Source organism: Haliaeetus albicilla, chromosome 2 (genome assembly GCF_947461875.1).
Source record: "Haliaeetus albicilla chromosome 2, bHalAlb1.1, whole genome shotgun sequence".
Taxonomy (NCBI): Eukaryota; Metazoa; Chordata; class Aves; order Accipitriformes; family Accipitridae; genus Haliaeetus; species Haliaeetus albicilla.
In genome coordinates this window covers 51,974,927-51,995,703 of record NC_091484.1, presented here as the reverse complement: position 1 = coordinate 51,995,703, position 20,777 = coordinate 51,974,927, and the positions used below count along the sequence as shown (strand labels likewise).

Here is a 20,777-nt window from a genome sequence, read left to right as displayed (position 1 = left end):
GCAGTAAGTATAGCACCTTCTGGCATACCTGATCATTGTAAAGACTACATGCAAATTAAATTCAAACTGAAGTAGGCTGTAGTTTGAGGACAAAGTATTTAGCGTATAGTGTATCTTACACCATTTCTGCATATAGCACAGAAAGCATAAGGAACTAGAATCTCAGTTCCCACAAAACTGTAATAACTTCATAGCTTGAGTGGTATTATGACAAGGAACACGCATTACACTTTTACATGAGCATATATAAGCACATACTGATTTTTTTTTTTTTTTTTAAAATTCGAGATTGATGCCGGGTAGTCAGAGAACAGAAAATGTAATGTTTCATACAAAATAATGCCTGTAACTAAGCTTTTCCATGTGCAATGTAAGGACTTCTAACGTCTTGCACAGTACTAAACCTGATTTCAGTGTGCTTTGGTATGTTCTACATTTTGCAGACTTATACTTTGACTCAACTGTTCCCTTGGGTTGGAATAGTATTTATTGCATTCACTAATCTCTGTTCCATCAACTTGTAGGAATAACACATAAGAATAATGGTTAAAGAAGAGGTAGCATTATTTCTGTTCATCTGCTTCAGCCCTGGTTATTAAAATCTTCATTTATGATCTGACGAGAAACACTGATAAAAATTAATTTTAGGAGATGAAATTTATAAAGCGAGAAATGCCTAGCTAAAAAGGAAAACTACTTGGACAGTATAATAGATACAAATAATATCTCTTAGGTCAGATACTGAGCAGCTGGACATCAGATTTGTTCAAGAAATGTAACTATTCTTGAGATATGAATTTAGATAACCTAAAGTGCATAATGACTTCCAATGATACATTTCTTATATTTGCCATTTTGGACTTAATTATGATCATCTGCGCTTGTGCATGCATCCCCATGCACCTCATCCTATTAAGCTTGATTAAGCAAATTTGCAGTCATGTTGCAATTCATCTAAAGTACTTAATTACCGTTGCGTGTCTATCTGTCTCACTGTGGAAAGCAACAAAAGTACTGTCTGCTTTTCTGCCACAAAATAACAACCAGTATGTCAGCTTTGAAAGAGAAGTTTATGTCTGTGCGAGGAGAGGAAAAACTGCAGGTACACCTGCCATACAGACTGCCTTTTTCTTCTTTTCCTATGCAAGACTAGCAGAGTGGAGCAGCTACCTATGACTCAGATTCCCAGTCACTACAACAATACAAGCAAATAACACCGAAAAGCCTGTCAAAAATATAGATGTCCTGTGTCAAGGTAGTTTAAATGTATCAGCAAACTCATGTGGAAAGACAATAGATAAGTGAAAGCTGAATTAAATGTGTATTAGGCTAGTTGCACTGTAAGAGATAAAGATTCTGGAAAGAAAACTTTCTGGTATCCTAAAGTGGTAGAAAACTCTCATTATATACGGACTTGATCAAGGCAAGTCTATCACAAGATACAATACAGCACAAAGACTTTTCAGCCACCAAAGACCATTTTTCTAGCAGCTCAAACATTAAAGGTGAGAAACAAACTAAATATTCAACTGAAACACAGTGATAGCCAACATTATCCAATAAAATCAATGCCTACTCAAATAATTGCAAGTATCTACTAGCAAATTACCTGCCATAATTACCCAGAGATTTAATTGAAGCATCTAATTCACCTGTTCAGATTTCTCACTGGAGGCTGCAGCATGTTCATGACAATTCTGGAACTGAATGTAAGCAATAGAAGAAGAGTGCTAAAGTACAGCAAAGAAAAAGAGGAAAGGAAAAAAGAAAAGAAAAAAAAAAAGAAGGCAGAAGCAATGCTATAGCCCTCCATAACACAATATAGAGAAATGCAGCTCAATATGGATTAAGTTAGCAGTAGCAGCATTTCACTGTATTTACTGGGACCAAGAACGATTGTGTTTCTCTCCCAAACAACTCAACCTGAAACATCAATTGTCTATAAAAAGAACAACCATAAAGTCATCACATGCTGGTAAAAAGTTTTTTTTCCTTTAATCACAACATTTTTGCTTCTAGTCAGAACAATCAAATCTCCACGATTTTAACATCTACTTTGCTCTCCTTGCACTACAACAAAGCAGTGTAAAGAAACAATCCTAGTAAAAAGTCACATTATAACTGAAATGTTATTCCCCCAAACCCAGCATCTTTCATGCATTCAAACCTGCTACTTTTTAGCTAGTTTCCACAATATCACCCTATTTGAATTCACATGATAGAATCATTCTTCCTTCTCAAAAAATTAGTTTAGTCAAAACCAGGATTTTTCATCTACCTCTGCAATCAGAATGGGAGACAAAATAACAGCTGTAATTGTTTTAATTCACACAAAAGAACAATAGTTCATTTGAATATGTGACTATTCCCTTTCACTTCAATAGTATTGCTCACTATTATTTAACATTTGTATTACAGCAGTTCCTGAAGGTTTCAACAGGACTGGGTCCCATTGTCCTCAACACTAAAAAGCACTGAATAAATTACAGGTCTGCCCCAGAGTTACAGAATACTTAAGCACAAGCCCAAGTGTTTGAAGGACAGGGGTCTTAAATTAGTATTGCGCTGGAAAAACAAGCCCTTACTGGGTATGTACAGGGGTGAGTGACTCTTGCCCCCAGGATAGTGGAGTCTACCCCACCAGAACATTATAACATTACAGCAGCCACTTGTTCCATTTTGCAAAATAAAACAACTAAAGATCCCTGTCTTGTAAACATGACCATGAATAGACTGCACCATTCCGTCATTTGTATGATACAGTTCTCTTAAACCTTGATTGCACTATACACATATGCATGTGCACGTACACGCAGGTCTACTACAGACTTTTCTATTGCAACACCTACCAGCTAAAAAGCATTAGAGCTGCCACTGGGTGTCTGGATATAACAGATTCAAGCAACCTTCAGCCTTCAGCTGTGCTCCCGGTCTGAGAATTTGTAGAGTTTGAAGGGTTTGGAGATTTTTTTTTTCTGCTTAAATTAGTTTATAATAAAAATATAAACATATCCTGACTGGTGTGAAGATAAAATTGAACTCTTCTACATAAAATTCCAAGTTTTGTGGGGGGTGGTTTTGCAATTTCTCATGGGTAAGGCCATAGGCTTTTAAGCTCCTCTCTCCCTTTTCCTTCTGTCCCGCTCAGGAAGGCCTAATAAAGACGCTATAGCCAGGACAATATTTGTGTACCAGGCAAGGAAAGGATTATATGACAGAACTAAATTTCACACGGACACTTTACACCGACACATGGTAGCTTTGATACAACGCACAGCTCTAAATTAGTGTGTAGCATGCAACTGATAATACAACAGAATTTCTCAAGTCTGCAAAATTAATAGAAATAAAAGAACAGTTTGTGTGTTCTATTCTCATCTGTGCCTATGATGCTATACTATGCTATAGAACAACTGGAGGGTTAATTATTTTTTCATCAGGAAAGTGATCATACTCTGGTAGCTCTTCCTTCTGCCTCTAACATGCCCTGAGGCACTGAATAAATAATAATTTGAAAAGAAAAAACATAGGAGGTTTTTAAGAAGCTATATTGAAGGAACTTTGCAAAGTTGCATTACTTAGACCATAAACTATACACACATACATTCGTATGTATATATATATATTTATCATAGAGTATCATCTCCCAGAATGGAACAGAATGACCTCAAAAATCTTTTAAGGTTGGATGATAATATTCTGTACTTTAAATCTATTAGCAATTATAACTCTTAAAACCTTATCCACCTAGAAAACAACATAATCATGTAACAGGGAAAGCTTAGTATATTTGTGTTGGATTAAGTTTTTACAGTTTTAAAAATACATCAGATGTCATTAGTTTTAGATGAACTACTTTTTAAAAACACTGCAATTTTTTATACTATTTTAAATAAAACAAATTTATACTTAATTTACTTTTTTCAGTATGTTAAAAACTTTATTAGAAACATTCAGGTATCTGCGGATAACAAAGTTTAAACTCCAGGAAGCACCGAAAAGGATCCCGTGTTTAATTTGATTCTGTGATTTTCAACATGTTCTAATAGGATATGACCCATTTCAGCAGTTTGTTGAGGAGAGCCATTATAACTCCCATAGTAAGTTCCAAAATTCTAGTCACTATTTTTGCTCAGTTTTTGCTAGAATTTGTCCCTGTACACAGCAGGATTCCTATCGCCTTGGTCATTCATACCTTATCCAGCTTTGGGAAGCTCTGCAGGTTTTCTAGAAAAGTGCAGACAGTTGCCATGTATTTGGCTAGAGAGTTTAAGGCCAGAACAAATCAGTAGATTAACATCACAAAATATTATTCCTGCACTTATCCTAAAGCATGTCTTCCAGAAAGACATGCTAGGTGTGCCTAGCTCAGATGTTGACATCTACACCATTACCCTGTGATCTGTTTTAGTGGATGGAGATCTGGCCAACACAAACAATTGAGACTAGAGTTTGGTTCATGTTAGCCTAAAAGAGCCTCTTTCTGTCCACTGGACTATAACGAGAGCTCTTGTTGATTAGTTTAAGTGCAGACATCTACATAGCAGATGTCCAAAGTTACGTTTGATAAATCCTAACCTAAGTGATGTCCAGAAAAAAAACCTAGTTTCCTTTATTGCTAATAATACCCATGTTTAAATACCTGCCTGATTTACCATTTGAATTCATCCAGCATAAGCTTCCAAGCTATGATTCTTGATAAAATTCCAATGAGTAGACTGAGGAGCCTCAGCAACTTACATACCACTGTCAAGCCAACTGTTCATCTTCTCTTTGGTAAATGAGACAGACTGACTTAGAAACACCTTAAGTAATTTCCCCTAGTCCTCAAGTTACATCTTATAGTTTTTGATACTCTCCCTCTCCAGTTTTTCAAGCCAGAGGTGTGGACTGTGATCTGTGCTCACTCAAACTGTATTGAGAGTCTCCTGCCACTGGCTGACAGCTAAGCTACATCTTTACAGAAGATCTTCACAAAAACTGTTGCAGAAACCTTTTGCATGTAGTTGCAGAGCTGCAATTAGCAATTTGCTGCCTGGGAGGAGAAAAGAATTAAATATACAAGGGAGATGAAATTGTGGCTATATATACAAAAGAGCTCCTTAATCTAGAACTCCAAACATATGCTGTCATGTTGCTTCTATCTCCAGTCACTGAAGACATGGCTGTTGTGCTCGGGATACATATCCCAGACAAACTATTACTTCCATTCTCTGTTCTCTTCTCTGACCACAGAGCCTCATGCTTTTCTTTTCTCCTGCCTATGTAACTTTGTCCTAATTTCTAGCCCTGTCCTTATCCTCTCAGTACTTTGGGTCAGATGCCTGCCTTTTTCTTCCTGGTTTGAAATCCATGTGTATGGCCCTGGGTCAAGAAGAATGTCATGTTAAAGAGCAAAGTGCTTAATGAGCATTGCTGCATTTTATTTTTTTCTGTAACAGCAAAAACATAAGGTAAGAAAAGATGTTAGGTACACTGAGTTAACTACTGCTGCTTTTAAATCCCAATGGAGGATTTTTTTCTAAAAGATGATATAAAAATACCATATTTACCAAACAGTTGCGTTGTGGACATGCACCATGACTTCTTTGTGGATTTTATTCAGTAGAATATGAAATTTGCTCTTTGTATCACATTTATGCCACATTTCCCTCTTAAGTTCTTCAGTACTCAGCCTGTAAAAATTTTACTGCCTTGAGCCTGTTGGCTCACATGCCACGTAACTCCAGCCTGGCAGTAATGAGTAAGCCATGGTCAAAACTGCTTACTTCATAACCACTGACAGTCAGCAGATGTGAGCAATTCTCTGACCCCTGTGAGGATATAAGGTTATGGCTAGCTTGAATATTCTTCCTTTTTTCCCCTCTCCAAAAAACCAAAGGTTGGTTGTACCATCTTCTAATATATTCAATAACAGCCATCACAGAAATAGAATCCTGCCAAGTAGCTTTCCCTCTCTCCTTTATGCAAACACATACACATTTATCTTACTCCTTTCTCTTTCTTTTTTTTCTACTGCCTCCCTTCCTTCCCAGCCCTGTGTTTATTCCTGCTGTTTTATAATGTACCTTTTCCAACTCTCTTGTGTCTCTTTAGGGATGGGGAAAAATGAGAACCTCCTTGCACATTATGCATGTGATTCCACAAATATTATACAGTGACATGAAGATTTTTTTTTACTCTACATCTTTGGTCCACCCAAAGCCAAGTTGGATCTGCAAGAGCAGATCAGTTCAGGCTTAGCAATGGGGGAAAAAAAGCAGGCAAGAACGAAATGTCTGATCAAAGATATAAATTAGTTTCTGTAAAAACAATGATAGATTAGGATTTTCCAGCCCAGAAAAAAGAGGTGGCTAAGGAGGAGTATGATGGCAGTCAATCACACCACACATACAAAAGTTGTAAAAGACCAGACTTCAACCAATACAGGAACCAGAGGGCATTATACCAAACCAGCTGTTTGAATTCAACAGAAGGACAGTGAATCTTTACACAACATTTGTGTCAGCAGGGAAGCTCTCTGATCACAGCGATCTGTTGCGATGGCCAGAAATTACATTGCTTCAGAAGGCAACTGGACAATTTTATAGAAAAAACCCAAAGATATGCTTTATGATGCCTCCACTGGTCACAGTACTACAAGAAAATCCCACTGTATATTTGCTCTATGCAACTCCCTGGTTGCTAGCATTGGTCACCAATGAAGACAGGTGATGGACAGACAGCGGAGTTTTGTTTGAACTAACGCATCCTTAAGAATAAGGTAATCCTGAGGCACATTTGCAGGTCAAGGTGGGTTTGTGAGTTTGCTATGCTAGATTCAGACTGGTTCAGTGCCTTCCCATGGTGGGAGAACTCTGTTCTGTGGCTTAAGGCAGCACAGATACTTCAAACGAGCTTTTCCAACAAGGTAGTAATCTCTTTATCACCTGTGTAACAGCAGATTTTCCATCATCGAAATTCAAAAGCATGTTGAGTTGAGCAATTGCTGGAGCAGCCCTACTACTGGGTTAGATATTTAATCAGAACAGGCCCATCAGTTAAAGATACTCTAAATTCATATGCCCAAAATCTTTCTGCTATTCAACCAACAAGGTGTTCTAATTGAAGATGTCTTAAGAGAATGTGTTTTTTTTCTTTGCCTGTTTAACTTTTTTGACTTGAATTTTACATATTTTCCTCCCTACTATCGATACTATGGTAGTGCAAAGACCTGGATCCAAACGTGTTTGCAGCAGCAAAGTTTTGTTACATCCAAATCAAATTTCTCTGAGACATGAAAGCTATCTGTGGCAAGTAATATTGGCCTCTGTGCTGAATAACAACTTTTTGAACAGCTGCCCTGCAGCAATAGGAATATACTTCCTCCTCCATTATTAAAAAATAATTTAGTCCCTTCGCAGGAAAAAAAAGCAGGTTGAAAGGTACGGCCCAACAGCAACAGAAAACCTCCGAAGTTTTTTTCTAAGGAACTACCAGGAATTAAGTAGATATTTTCCTCCTCATTCCTGATTTCTGCCCCTCTAGAATGGCCCAGTGCAGGCAGACACAGCACATCATTTGGTGAGAACGCAGCCTCTGCAGAATCCTTTCCACTTATCCAGCAGCTGGACACAGCCCTGATCAAAGTTATACTTCTCAGCACAATCCAGCAAGTTCATCCAGCCAAAAACCAGACAACAAAATTTTTAGCTTTAAGCCTCACAACTGCTTTCACAAACAGAGCAGCACAGTGCAGTTCCAGAATATGAATCCAATTGCTCTACCAGCAATGAGTTCATTGCAACAAGACATAAAATGGAATGTGCACAGAGAATACAATATGGCAGCTTTTAAAAAAATTGCTATCAAATACAGGATGCAACCAACTCTCAAATATAAGATGTGGATCACTTTCATAACTCCAGCCACTATTTTACTGTAAAATGAAGGAAAGTTTGTTAAATTTAAGAATTTTACTGTAAAATTTTACTGTAAAATGAAGGAAAGTTTGTTAAATTTAAGAAGCTGAAAGCAGCAACAGTTTTCAATTTGTCAGAACCACACTCAAAGTCATTATTGAAATTAAGATCACAGCACAACATAAAAATCAGGCAAAGCAAAAAAATGTTACTTAGTTGCCCCATCTTAAAAGACTCAAGAGCCTCCGAGTCCCCAGCCCTAGAAATGGAGAAGGTATCTTACTTTTCTGCAGCTTAACTAAACCATTTAAAAAATGATTTTGAATTAAACAGATGCTAAGAATGTTTACACAAGATTTATTTCAAATTAAGAGTTGTTTACTTGATTTTAAGCTAGGGAAAATACATTTTTAAGCTCAACTGATAGATGCTATTCTCAAAATGCAGTGAGTGTTTACACAGTTCTGCACCAATTCAGCCTCATTTAGGCACCACCTTTCAGGAAAGCAGCATCTCTGCATAGCCATACACCTTCCCCAGAAAAAAGGGCTACGTGTACTCCCGGCTCTTCCTTTCCAAAAATCTTCCCCCACTTTTCAAATACATAGCCCCATGCTCCTTACACATTACCTACCAACTTCCCTATCTCCTGCCTGTGCAGAAAGAAATCAGCTCTAAATAAATGCATCCACACTTTATGCAGGGTAGAGCCTGACCTCAGCAGCTTTGACCCAAAGAGCCGTAGCTCTGGCTCCAGAGGAGGGTACTGGGGAGAAGCAGAGGGCTGCAGTCAGCAGCTACATCCAGCTGACACCACTGCTAGCTGCATGAGGCCTCTTTTTCTCCAGCATGAAGACAAACTACTTATGGTTAATCTGTTTAACTTCAAACTGTATCAAAGGAGGGAGTTTTCATGCAGTCAGATATGTGACAGCCGAGAGCTAGAGTGCACGCAGCCTTTCCTCCTAACTCATTCACATTGGGTCATTACAGCAATAAACTGTGTATAAATACCCCTCAAAGCTTACACCTTCTGGCTACTCTGATTATCAGCCAGCAAAGAACATAACATCCTCCTCAAGCTATTAAGATGGAAAGGTTTCTCACGGTAATTGTTTTCATTTTTACAGCTTGGATCAATATGCAAATTATTTTAAAAAGGGAACAAACATGACTCAACAATTTAAATGAAGGGAAGGCAATAAATATATAGCTTCTAGGCTTACTAGAAGGTCTGCTTTTTTGTACTTTAAGAAGCCTAGATACATGCCTCAACTTTCTGTTGGTAACAAGTTTCAGTATTAGTCAAACCCACGAAATGCGCTTCATGAGGCTGAAGGGAAAAAAACAAATGCGTTGACGCTAATGGAGACATTGAAGCAAGGACGTAAAAAAAAATAATTACCAATGATTTTTCTATTCATGTGACCAGGAGCCTCTTAAATTGCATACACAATGACATTCATCTAAATAGCATTACTTCAGAGTTTGGGGATAGACTTCTACATTACAAGCCCCAAATGTAGTTCTAGTAGTGAGCACGCATCTGTCAGTCTGCAGCTGCAATTACCACAATAGCATGCTTGGACATATAATATTCTAAACTGCAAACAAGTGCACATTTTCATCCATGGACATACATCCTCTTTAGGGAAGAGTTTGCTCCTGATAACTTAGAACATCTCCTCTCCTCAAATGACTACGACGGAGTTGATAAAACCCAACAGTTCTTTGCACAGATGCAAATAACTTTATGTAGTCTGAAAACAAAGAATCACATTTTGTTAATGTGATGAAAGTCTATGAATTGCCAAAAATGGTTGCAAAGATTTGCAGCAAGAAGCAGGCTGACCGAGATAAATGGCAAAAGTAAAGAAATAAGCTTTTAGGTCTGAAAGATCATATTCAGCTCGAAACCAGAAGTAACTTGGACTTTGAGTTTAAAGTAATGATAAATTCGAAGCAATTTTCAGAACTCAGTTGTATTAATCATATTAGACAATCTAAGAGCAAAGGATGGCGGGCACACGTGGTGCAGGGGGAGATGCCGGCAAGTGGAGAGCAATTAGACAGCTCCTGCAGGAAACTGAGATGGGTAACTACTACCTTTGAACACTGAAAGACCAGAGGGGCAACATAAGGAAAATCGTAATATAGCATAAAACTAATCTCTCTACCATGCCCATGATTTTATTCCTCTGGTAATTACACAGTTCAGTTTATCTCATTTAACGAAGATATTTTGGAGGTCTTCTCGACAACTTTAGGTGCAGTGTCCTCATAGTTAGAAAATGCCATTTATATTTTTCATTTCTTTGCATCCAAATTAAACTCTTCAGGGCCTGAGCAAGATTGTTACTTGACTCTGGGTCACTTCTGAGTAGGCAGATGAGGGAGTGAATAAACTGGAATTACGTAAAGGGATGTGAAAAGTTAAAGTTCAGGTGCAGTAACAAGTGAAAACACCATAAAACTAAGCTGACCTGCAAGATGCTCTTGGTCATTGCAAAGGGTGGTGGGATGGGCAGATGTACAAAGTACCAAGGAATGCCATTGACATATATGCTGCAAATCCTGGCTGGATGCGACACCAACACTCCAAGAAAGACACCTTTAACAAGATCACCACGATGACCAGGTTGCCTTCAGTATTTAGTCCCCAAATGCCCTCACTGTCCTGAGCACAAAGCCACTCTGTTTACAGTGCTAACATGGGAGTAGAAGTCCTATAAGTTGAGCTTTGGGGTTTCGTTTTCTATTTAGCTCTTTCAGCACAGAATATGAAATGGCAGCCACTAATGATCATGATTCATTTGTAACACAATGTCTGTTGTACATAATCCCGTGTGTTGTTACTGCTATTCCTGGTTGGCATTTAATACATCAATAAGTATGCCTTGTTTCCCTCAAAACAATTTAATTATATTTTGTCCAGATACAAACTCAGAAAGATTGTACTTATAAAAAAAACTTTCTGTAGTGCTCTTCAGATTTCACGCTGTGCTATTACAGAAGAAACAACATTTGAAATCTAAGCAGGGTTCAGGCACAATATCCCTAAAACAGAGGTGAAATGGTGTATAAGCCATTTTTCTGGTTAGAACAGTATCTTTTGTTTGGTGGCTTTTTTTAATCCTATCTTCAATGTGGTTTCACTATGTGAAGGAGAAAAATCAAACATAGCATCTTTGTAATCATTCAGAGCCTTCGTAGCATATAACTGAACAGCAAAGGCTTTATGAAGTAAAAGCAGATGGACTACATTATGTATGTGCCCAGGCATTTTAGGAAAGTATAAGAAGAATTCCTGGGCAGTGGCGACCATAGAAAAACGTGGTTCTCTTGTGTAAACAATGTTTTCCCCAACAGCTGTATTCCCCTTCCTGTTTATTCTTCTCTCCTGCAGAATTCTCTCAGTTCGGTCACATCTGTATTTCATTTATTTTTAAAAAATATTTCTTTAGCTATCCTCCTAGCCTTTTTGGGTTATTAAGGCTGAGGGAATTTTCCAAATCTCACTTCTCCTTTCACAACCTATTCTGTTTACATTTTTACACTTCATTTAGGTTCTGAATTCATGTAATGATCCACATGGGTTAGGGACTTTGCCCACGCAGACCAGTTTGCAGGGTTAGAGTTTTCATGTGAGCAATAGAATTTGTCTAGGCAATTATCTTTTTTTTCTGTTTTTAAGACCAAAACACAGCAGAATAAGTAAGTAAAATCAGTGTTCAGTTGTTCCTTTTTAAAAAAAAAAAAATAAAAATCAATACTACATTTAACGCTTACACATTTCTGTAATTATTAGGCGTGAGAAAAATTCTTGGAGCTTAATTTTTGTCACATCCTATTTAAGAGTGCCTTTTTAATATTGGGGCTAATAACAATTATTAAATTAAAGTTGGACATTCCTATTGATTTAAATAACTGGGGTTTTTTATATATTTGTTCTATTCTGTTGAAACATTATAAGTTCTGCTACTTATGTGAACAGAAATTTTTATGATGTGTATCTGTCTGCCTTTTCTTGAAATAAATACAAGTCTGAAAATGCACAATTAAAGCAAGTCTACCTTTTTTTGATTTCAGCTAGGTTACCTGAAGCAAGGTTGTTAAAAAATATATTGTATCTGTAGTCTAGCACTTCATTTTATTCTATTTTACAGCCATTTTGCAGAGTCTCACAGACTCTTCTTTCTTAAAAATAACCGAACAGATGATGAACCGCCTCTCAAGGGCAAGCATCAATCTCTGGGAGCAGCTATATTCTATAAGCAATACCTATTAAGATGATGTAATCTGTTCTAAGAAGCCTGTTTCTATTTTTAATTGGCATACTCTTATTATGCTTTTAAAATGGTATCTCCATCACACATTTTTACTTTGCTTTTAACCCAGTAACAATTATCAGTGATATTTAATATACATGAAATGGCTTCAGAATTGATTTTATCTTATTGTCTACTCTGATTCTTACAACTGATACTTGAAATGGTAATTTAAAGTTGTAAGACTATAAAATGCTTACACTGTGAAGAACATTTCTACTTAAGGTCATGTTTTCAAAAAAGGTGCATCCTTAACATCTGCTTTAAAATGTCTAAGCATTTTGCATGTGAAGTATCTTGGAATGTTTTGGTTTCTCCACTTAATGTTACCAAATTTGACATTGGAGAACCTGGAAAAAACATTTCAGCAGAAACTGCACAGAAAAAACATGCAGCACTGAAACTCCATCTGCTTTTAAAAAGGAGCAACAATAATGATAAAGCAAAAACTAGAATTTTGTGTAAAGAACACTTTTTTGTGTATTTTGTTTTTCACTACCATAATTTCTAGGTAAATTGTGAAATTTAACATTTCCAACACCATATATTTTCATATTAAAAAAAACACTTAAAAAAATAATGTTTGTACTGCTATTCCTTACCAGAATGAAACCAAACATACTCTTGGTGGCACAGGCATGTCACAAGAAGTGATATGTGTAGGTGTTGCTTATCATCATATTGTAAGAGCATGCTATTATCCATCTCTGCCATCACGTTGCTACACTAAGATGTGGATCTCAGAGTGCAGTGTGACACTGTCTTACTAATTTTAGAGTACACAGCTATCTTGCAGCGAGTATTACTGGATCTCCTGGAATCCCACCTATTCATCTAGTGAGCAGCAGCAATCCAAATCAGCATACAGATTGCGTTTTTTGGTTTTTTTAAGGAAGATTTTGAACCAAGAGTGATAAAGATGGACTATCAAAGTGACAGATTTTACCATCTCACATTCCTAATAGGTATTACGAAAGCCAGCGTTATTTTTCACATTATAGTGCCACACTTCTCATATTTAATGTGTGGTCAGCTACTCAGACCTTTCTGACATTTCCAGAGCACAACAATCATCATATGCTCTCTCACATGCAAAGGCCTACATTTTTGTCACCTATAAGCAAATGTGCTTTAAGTTTTCCAGATGAAGTTAACCTTAGAATTTAATGTGGAAGTATCACCCAAAAAGAAACAGAGATAACTGCTGTCTACAACTTTTTTTTTTTTTTTTTTTTTTGGTGACTACCATAGCTGGTTCTAAACATCAACCACTTACACTCCTATTTGTAACTATGGCAGCTGAGGTCCTATGATTACACCACCATGACTGCAATGGCCAAAGAATTTTTTCTTTGAGACGGTGGTATACTTTGCTGCTTGGAAATCCAAAAGACTTTCCAGCTCAATATCATCTGCAGATGTAATTATCATTAGCACATTTTCTTTTGGTTGACTTTTTAATAATTGTACTAGAACATCACCAATATCCACAAAACTAAGAGCATTACCCTCAACTGAATTATATTTATTAGATGTAGAAAAACATTTGGAAAATATATTACAAATGCACAACTTTGTCCTGGCAGGAAGAGAGTTTAGTTGATCTTTAAGGTATTTTCCATCTTTATATTCTATGATCCTCTGAAACTTTGTTTAGTGTCCCTCAGCCAATATTCTCAACTCTCAGCTCCTGAGAGCTCTTATTTCCCTAGCAAAGTTAAATTCATTTTTCCAGTAATCACTCATAAGGAACTGCAACAATCCAGATTTGCAATTTTTTCCTACTAATTTAATAATTTGATTAAAAACGCAAAATAACAAAAAACCATCTGTAATGTTATTTATAAACCTGTGTTGTTTACTCTTCAGTTTCTTAGCCTCTAAATGGCTGCAGATTTCCTTTTCATTTTTCTACCAGGAACTGAAATTATGTTTACAAGGATGGTAACTGCCAAGTCAGTTCTTATTTCAAAGATCAACATCATATTTGGTTTTTCTCCTTCCCTAGGCTTTTCACATTTTCTCAGCCCTCCAAGAGTTTTCAAATACAACAGAGAATTAAAAAAACCAAATCCTCCAGCACATTTCCACAGTGCCTCCAGGTCTGCAGGGCTGTTTGCAGCTGATGTTAATGGATAGGTGAGTAGCAGATGATACTGTAACATGGTACACAGCCCCTTCGTCATCACACAAGCCAAAATGCACTCATACCAGGCCGTGCTAGTAGGCAAGGAGACAGCAGGGGAAGAGATGTGGGTCCAAAGCCTTCCCTGTAAGGCTGCGGCAGACGCATCTTATACTTGCTGAGATCTTTACAACAAATACATATACTTCAGTGTTTCCCTTCTGACCTTTTAATCAATGGATTTATTTAGATCTTCATTGTTCCCCAGCTGTCCACACAAGCTTTAACTTTTATTTCTTGAAAGATATTTAACAGAGAACTTGCATAGATGAGCCATTCCCTACATTAGTACATCTGTAAAAACAACAGTTTAAGCCATTGTTATATCATTATTAGTTCTTCTTGTTGAACTTTCCTTTTTGTCACTGCCTTTCCTTTTCTCTTGCCAGATTTATCTTTAAAATGCCATTTAAGGGCATTCATTTTGTTTGCAGTATATAGAGTGCTACAGCTAGGAAGAACTTGAGATAAACCGTGCCCAGACAACTTGGCTGCAGCCTTGCAAGTTTCTCAACACATGCATGCAAAGTAACAGCTAGGCATTAAGGGTCTATAATAATTTAGGATCTTTTGGGGAATATTCCGACAATTCTCTTCCATGGTAGGACCTATTCCACTTCCTTAGCACCACTGAAGTAGTTAAGGGCTCTGCACTGTGCGGGAAAGCCTTTCTAATCTTCCAGAACAAGAGGCCTAGCACAAACTATGCTAATGGTTCCCCTCACAGATCCCATGCAAATATATTGATCAAAACCCAACTCTTTTTCCAGACAGTATCCCATCCAATACATACTGTTTTACAAACTCAGATATTTATTGCTATAATATCCAAGTACCATAGAGATAGATACAGGACTTGCACTGTACGCCAAGCAGATCGATCTCATAGCATTTACAAAGCTCTGCTGCAACCAGCAACCATGCATCATTCCTTAACCTTACACAGCTTCAACCTCTTCTTTGTCCCACCTGAGCTTCGTTTGATTCATACAAAAGAAGAGCTCCTAGGAAAGCAGCTTTGGCAAAGCAGAGACAACTAGCCAACAGGGAGAAATAGAGCCCAACCCTCCAGGTACCCAGTTCTCAGTACACTGCTGCAGCACAGCTTGTCTGAGGGATCCCAGCGTGGCCACTGGGTATTTACAAAGATACTCCAGCATTGGTTCAAGCCTCAGGATGAAGGGGAAGCAGAGGAGTAGAAGAATGATGGAAGCGAAAAACAAGTATAGAAAGGATTAATTTGCTCTATCAATGTAGCATGATAAAAATCCTGCCATGTATCACAGATACAATTTTCCTTACAGTTAACCTAAAGATCAGCAGATCATTTTTTCAGCTCTCACTTTTTACTTGTTATAGGTGGCACTGTGATGTCTAGGTTTGATGAGAAAGTCTATACTGCACTGTATAAGCATCTGAGATAGCTTAGCTAAGTAAAACTGAACAGCAGAGTCTCTTCTGTATTCTTGTAGGATGCATGTGGGACGCTGTTGCCTGGTATCATAGCCTATCACTCTGCACATTGGCATGTTCCTTCTCAGGAAACCCATGGAAAAGCTTAACTTTTTCAGAGCTGCAGGAAGGACACTGGGGGACTATCAGCACTTGGGCAATTTGGTCTGTATTTTTACCATATCACGGCAGAGCTCATGCTATAGTGTACAGTTGCCAGACAGATAAAACAGCCTGGATTTAAGAACCTTAACAACCTGATCAGTGGTGGAGAATTTGGTAAAGGGGTATTAACTCATTCAAATTCTTTTAAATACCACAGCATTGCCAAGACACTGTTTAGACTCTCGCAAGCGACACTTCAAGCTCTGAACTTGGGATCGAAGACCTCTATATCTAGAACAGCACTGGAGTGTCCATAAAAACTGTTAATAGAAAAAAAAAGAGTGAAGTTACATAGCATTTATAGAACTCTGCAGGGAAAAGTAAATACTTCACCTGTTTCCTTGGTTTGACTCAAGTAGCTATAATCACATGGATATCTTCAAACAACAATGTAAAAAGGCTGTTCTGCAATGTTCTGGGACACTTTGAAAGTGGTAGTACTGCTAGGTCTCGCATATTTAGACTGATGCCTTGAGAACAGCATTAGAAAATTCTTTCAAGTACCTCACTGTTTTGAAAGAGAGCTACAAAAATGCCAATGTTTTAACTCAGATTTTATCAGCTCTGAAAATACTGACTTAACTATTGATCTTTTAGCCTGAACTATTCTGAGGGAAGGTATGAAAAACCCATCTGGATTGATTTAGCTTTGGTCTCCAAAAACAAGTACCATATCTGTATACATAATGATACATTTAGATTTACATTATAAAAGGCTACATACTTGAAAAACAGTCCTATAACCGAGTGATATAAATATCGCTGATGCACTAGATGCATTAAAGATCACTAAACCAGCACTGTTTACTTGAAATAAAAAAGAAAAAGATGTTTACTAAAGTAATACTTAGGATTTTTACAGTTAGAAATCCGAAGAAAACTTTCAAGTGCTCTGACAGGATCAGCTTCATTAACTACTTGCTGGTGTATGCTAGATATGCAGCTCCAGATCAAACAAATTCTCTCCAGTGATGGCATATTTTAGAACCAAAAACCTTACATCAGTAATTATATCTTTCTCAACAGAATAACATGACTTCTTAAATTGTTGTTATAGATCCAAAATAAGCTCTAAAAACCCAGCATTACACTGCCACACTATGGCACAACTGAGATCTGCAAGCAAGAATAGAACAAAAAGACAATAAAAATAACTCCTTTACTTTGATTATTTATGACTACAGTATCCACCATTAGTTTTGTTTGCCTAGTACATTTGTAAAGCACTAAAAACAAACTGTTGTGTCTTGTTCAGCAACAGCTATCTAGGTACATTATGCTTGAGGATTTTATTTTTGTAATTTTTTTTTTCCAAAACGAAAAAAGGAAAAGTTTACTTTCTGCAAGTGTTAAAATCTTCAAAGACTAGTTTGACATGCCTGTTGCACAGATGGGATATGTGGGGAAGTGGATACCAAGGGCATTTCTTTACTTTGTTGGCTGCAAAATATAGAGCTTTTTGTTCTCTATATTACAATGTGATCTGAAAGGTTTTCAGTTGACAGGCAGTCAGAGGAAAGAAAGGTTCAAAAGACCTTCACCAAGTTTTGGTAGGTTTTTTGTTGTTTTTTAAACTATTTGAGGTAATGCTACAAAATTTAGGAATGTACATTCATTATTTCTTTACATCAGAATATAACCCATTTCAGACCTAGAAATATTTCAAAATATTTAGTAGTAAAAATGTGGAAATACTAAGTTTTGTGAGAGCTTTAAAGAAAACAAAACAAAACCAAACCTTATTTTTGCTGACCTTGAAGCACAGCAACCCAAAACGGCTGAAATTTCACATCTAACTTTTTAACTACAGCAGCCCGCTGTACAAAGGATACATTATTTTAATTACTTTGCCATTTATATAATTTATACCTTCCATAGCATTTGTTTTGCAAGAAAGCTATAAATCAATTTTGTACGACCGTTACCAGTACTGCTTTATTCATTCTAACATTCCATTTTTTAAGTGTTTTTCTAATAAATCAAACATCATACATAAGCAATTGGCTGAGGCCAAGACCATACCAATTATTTTACCTGCAAGAACTTGCCATTATAAACATTTCCCACAAGGCATAATAAAATACATGTCTGGTGCCACAAGACTTACAGGAATATCCTGTACTAAAGCATTAAATAAAGATTAGATGACTAGCTAGGGTTTCATTTGTTCCACCCCTTCCTTAATTGCTATTGTCACCACTTCAGTTTACCAAAAATGGCATAGCCTAGATGCATGCCAGTCCCTTCCCGTTAGGATGGTTTATTCAAGCTTTTAAAATTCCGAATTAAGTATCTTTCGTCTCCAAACACCTCCAGTCACAGGCTGCTTAAGCCATCGATGAACAGGGTTTTTTCTCTTTTGTACATTACCTGTCTGTAAGCCATATGCAGATGCATATATGCACATTCAGTACAATTTCTGTTACTAGGCCTCTGCTTTCACTTATCACACAATTTCTGTAAATTTTTTTCCTGTTTTTACTCAAAGCACAAGCCACCATGTTATTCCTAGAATCCTAACTCTTCCTAATAGTCAAGATGTATAAATAGCAAACTGTGAACATTATAGTCTTTTAACAAAATCAGCTCTAGAGCCTCACCAGCAAATGTGAGGTTCTCATGAGCATTCCTGAACTGACTGGAACAGGATCAGTCCAAATAAATTCTATACTCACACCTGGTAGCAAGCCTGCGGACCACCGCCTAGGACTTGTGATTTTTGGAAGCCCTTTGGGAGAGGAGGAGTTTAACAAAACTTGAGTGACACTGAATGAAGATTTATGGAGAGTACATTCTTAGCAGTTTTAGTGTTTAGCAGTTGCCCAAGAGTCATGCTGAACTGCACAAGGAACATAAAAAAAAATTCCAAATGTGCAACTCCTCCCCAAAATCCAACAATAGCCAATTTTGAAAATGTTGGTCTTTAACTGCACCCAAAAATTTAGCAGCAGATACTACAGGATTTCTGTTATTCTGTACTTTTTAGTTGCAAAAAATCAATTTTCCCTTCCCCAGTTGACAGCAGACGTATTTTCTTCCATTAGTCATTCAGACATCACAGTTAAGTATTTAAAATTAAACAACTTTCTTTAAAAATATGTCTTTATTTAGGCTGATTTAGTTGAATAGTTGAATAGTTAAGATTTAGGCTGAAGTTGAACAGACTACTGAAAAATGCAGTTTCTTACTACCATATCTTTCCTTACAGCCCACTCTGTGAAGGATACTGTATTCCACATCAGATTAATTGGACTTCTGTCACACGGAAAAGATTAGTTACAATAAATGGCATCCTTAGTGCTGCTGAATTATGTCTTCCTAAGAAGAATCAAAACCATGCTTCATTGTAATTCATCAGGCATCCCCTTCTAGGAAACTACAGGAAACTTCATACCTTCCTGAACTTTTCCATCTGCTTATAAAGATCTGGATCCAGCTCCTGAGACACATCTTTCATCCAGAGTAGAGCTCCTCTGTATTCAGTCCGATACTGTTCCATTCGGTTTACTGTCAGCCATGTGTCTGAGATGGCCCTATATCTGAAAGTCTCCACTTCTTGATACAATCTACTCAAAGGAGTACGCAGTGCTAACCTGGGGGAAGGCATGAAGGGAAAGAAAGGAAGGAGAGGAACATGTTAAAGTAGTTGTTCCACAAAGGCAGACTGATTAATACAACTACTGACACTTTACTAGCAATCAAAAAACCATACACAGCCAAAATAGTTCACTTAAGTGCTAGTGTATGTTCAGATGGTTCTACAGCTTGGTTGGGGGTACACATGAATGGGGTAATTTTGCATGAATATTGTGTTTGCAACCTTCCTGTTCAAGTAGTGACCTTTCACTTACACATGCAAATGGAAAAGGAACCTTTTCTAATGCGTACGTGTATTTTAGTTAGCCAAGCTGCTTGTATGTATGCCATTACCGTTCCTCTTCGCAAGTTGCATTTAACAACTCTAAAGATGCACCTGAGGTAATTTATTACTGGATACATACCACAGATGTATCAGGATTGTTATGTTAAATTTCACAAAAAGCACTTCCATTAGCCTTTTAATCTTCAAATGTACATGTAAATAAAGAAGTCATCTGTCAAGTAGATAATTATCTCATTTTTTTCCTATTTTTCTTTTTTTTTTTTTCTTTTTTTTTTTTTTTTTTTTAGGAATCTCAACAATTCCTTTGAAGGACATTTATCTTTTGGAAGGATTTAGGCATTTCCTTACATGTTTCTTCCAGCAACTACACTTTGGAAAGGCAGTAGGGGACACTGTTGTCTTCCCTATGCTATCACTTCGGCTCCTAATGGGATCTCAGAACTAGACAGGATTACTCCAACTTCTGCTCTGCTTCCTCCCGCTGCTTCTGCTTTCCTCTTGGTTGCCAGCAGCCACCTCACTGGAATGGGTTCAATCAGTTCCACACCAGTGTAGAGTTCGTTTAATGTACTACTTAGGGACTTCTTAGGCACAAGAGAATTTCTAATTTCAGCTCCAGTACCCAGCAAATTGTGTCTTCTTGATCTCCAGCTACTGAGCTAGCTATTGGCACGCATTGTAAGTAAGAGCAGTCCCAACGTCAACATGAGCTTGAGGATGGCTCAAGAGAAGACAGACAAACAATTGGTTTTATTTTTACGTGAGTTTATTTTAAAAGATGCCTTAAAAATGCATTGAGTAAGAGATATAATAAAAGGTGAACTTCTTAGTGTGGCTTCCTCCCCTCCATTTTTTCCTCATTC

The 20,777-nt window shown here is 37.2% G+C and overlaps 1 protein-coding gene across 11 annotated transcripts in view; it reads right to left on the bottom strand.

Annotated features, from left to right (window-relative positions):
- Positions 1-20,777, bottom strand: part of ICA1 (islet cell autoantigen 1) — a 79,136-nt gene that overhangs the window by 36,139 nt on the left and 22,220 nt on the right. For all 11 annotated transcript variants that reach the window (XM_069774491.1, XM_069774494.1, XM_069774452.1 and 8 more), the window contains one exon: positions 19,426-19,624. In XM_069774491.1, the coding sequence (XP_069630592.1) occupies positions 19,426-19,624 (199 nt within the window). The remainder of the gene's footprint in view (positions 1-19,425; positions 19,625-20,777) is intronic.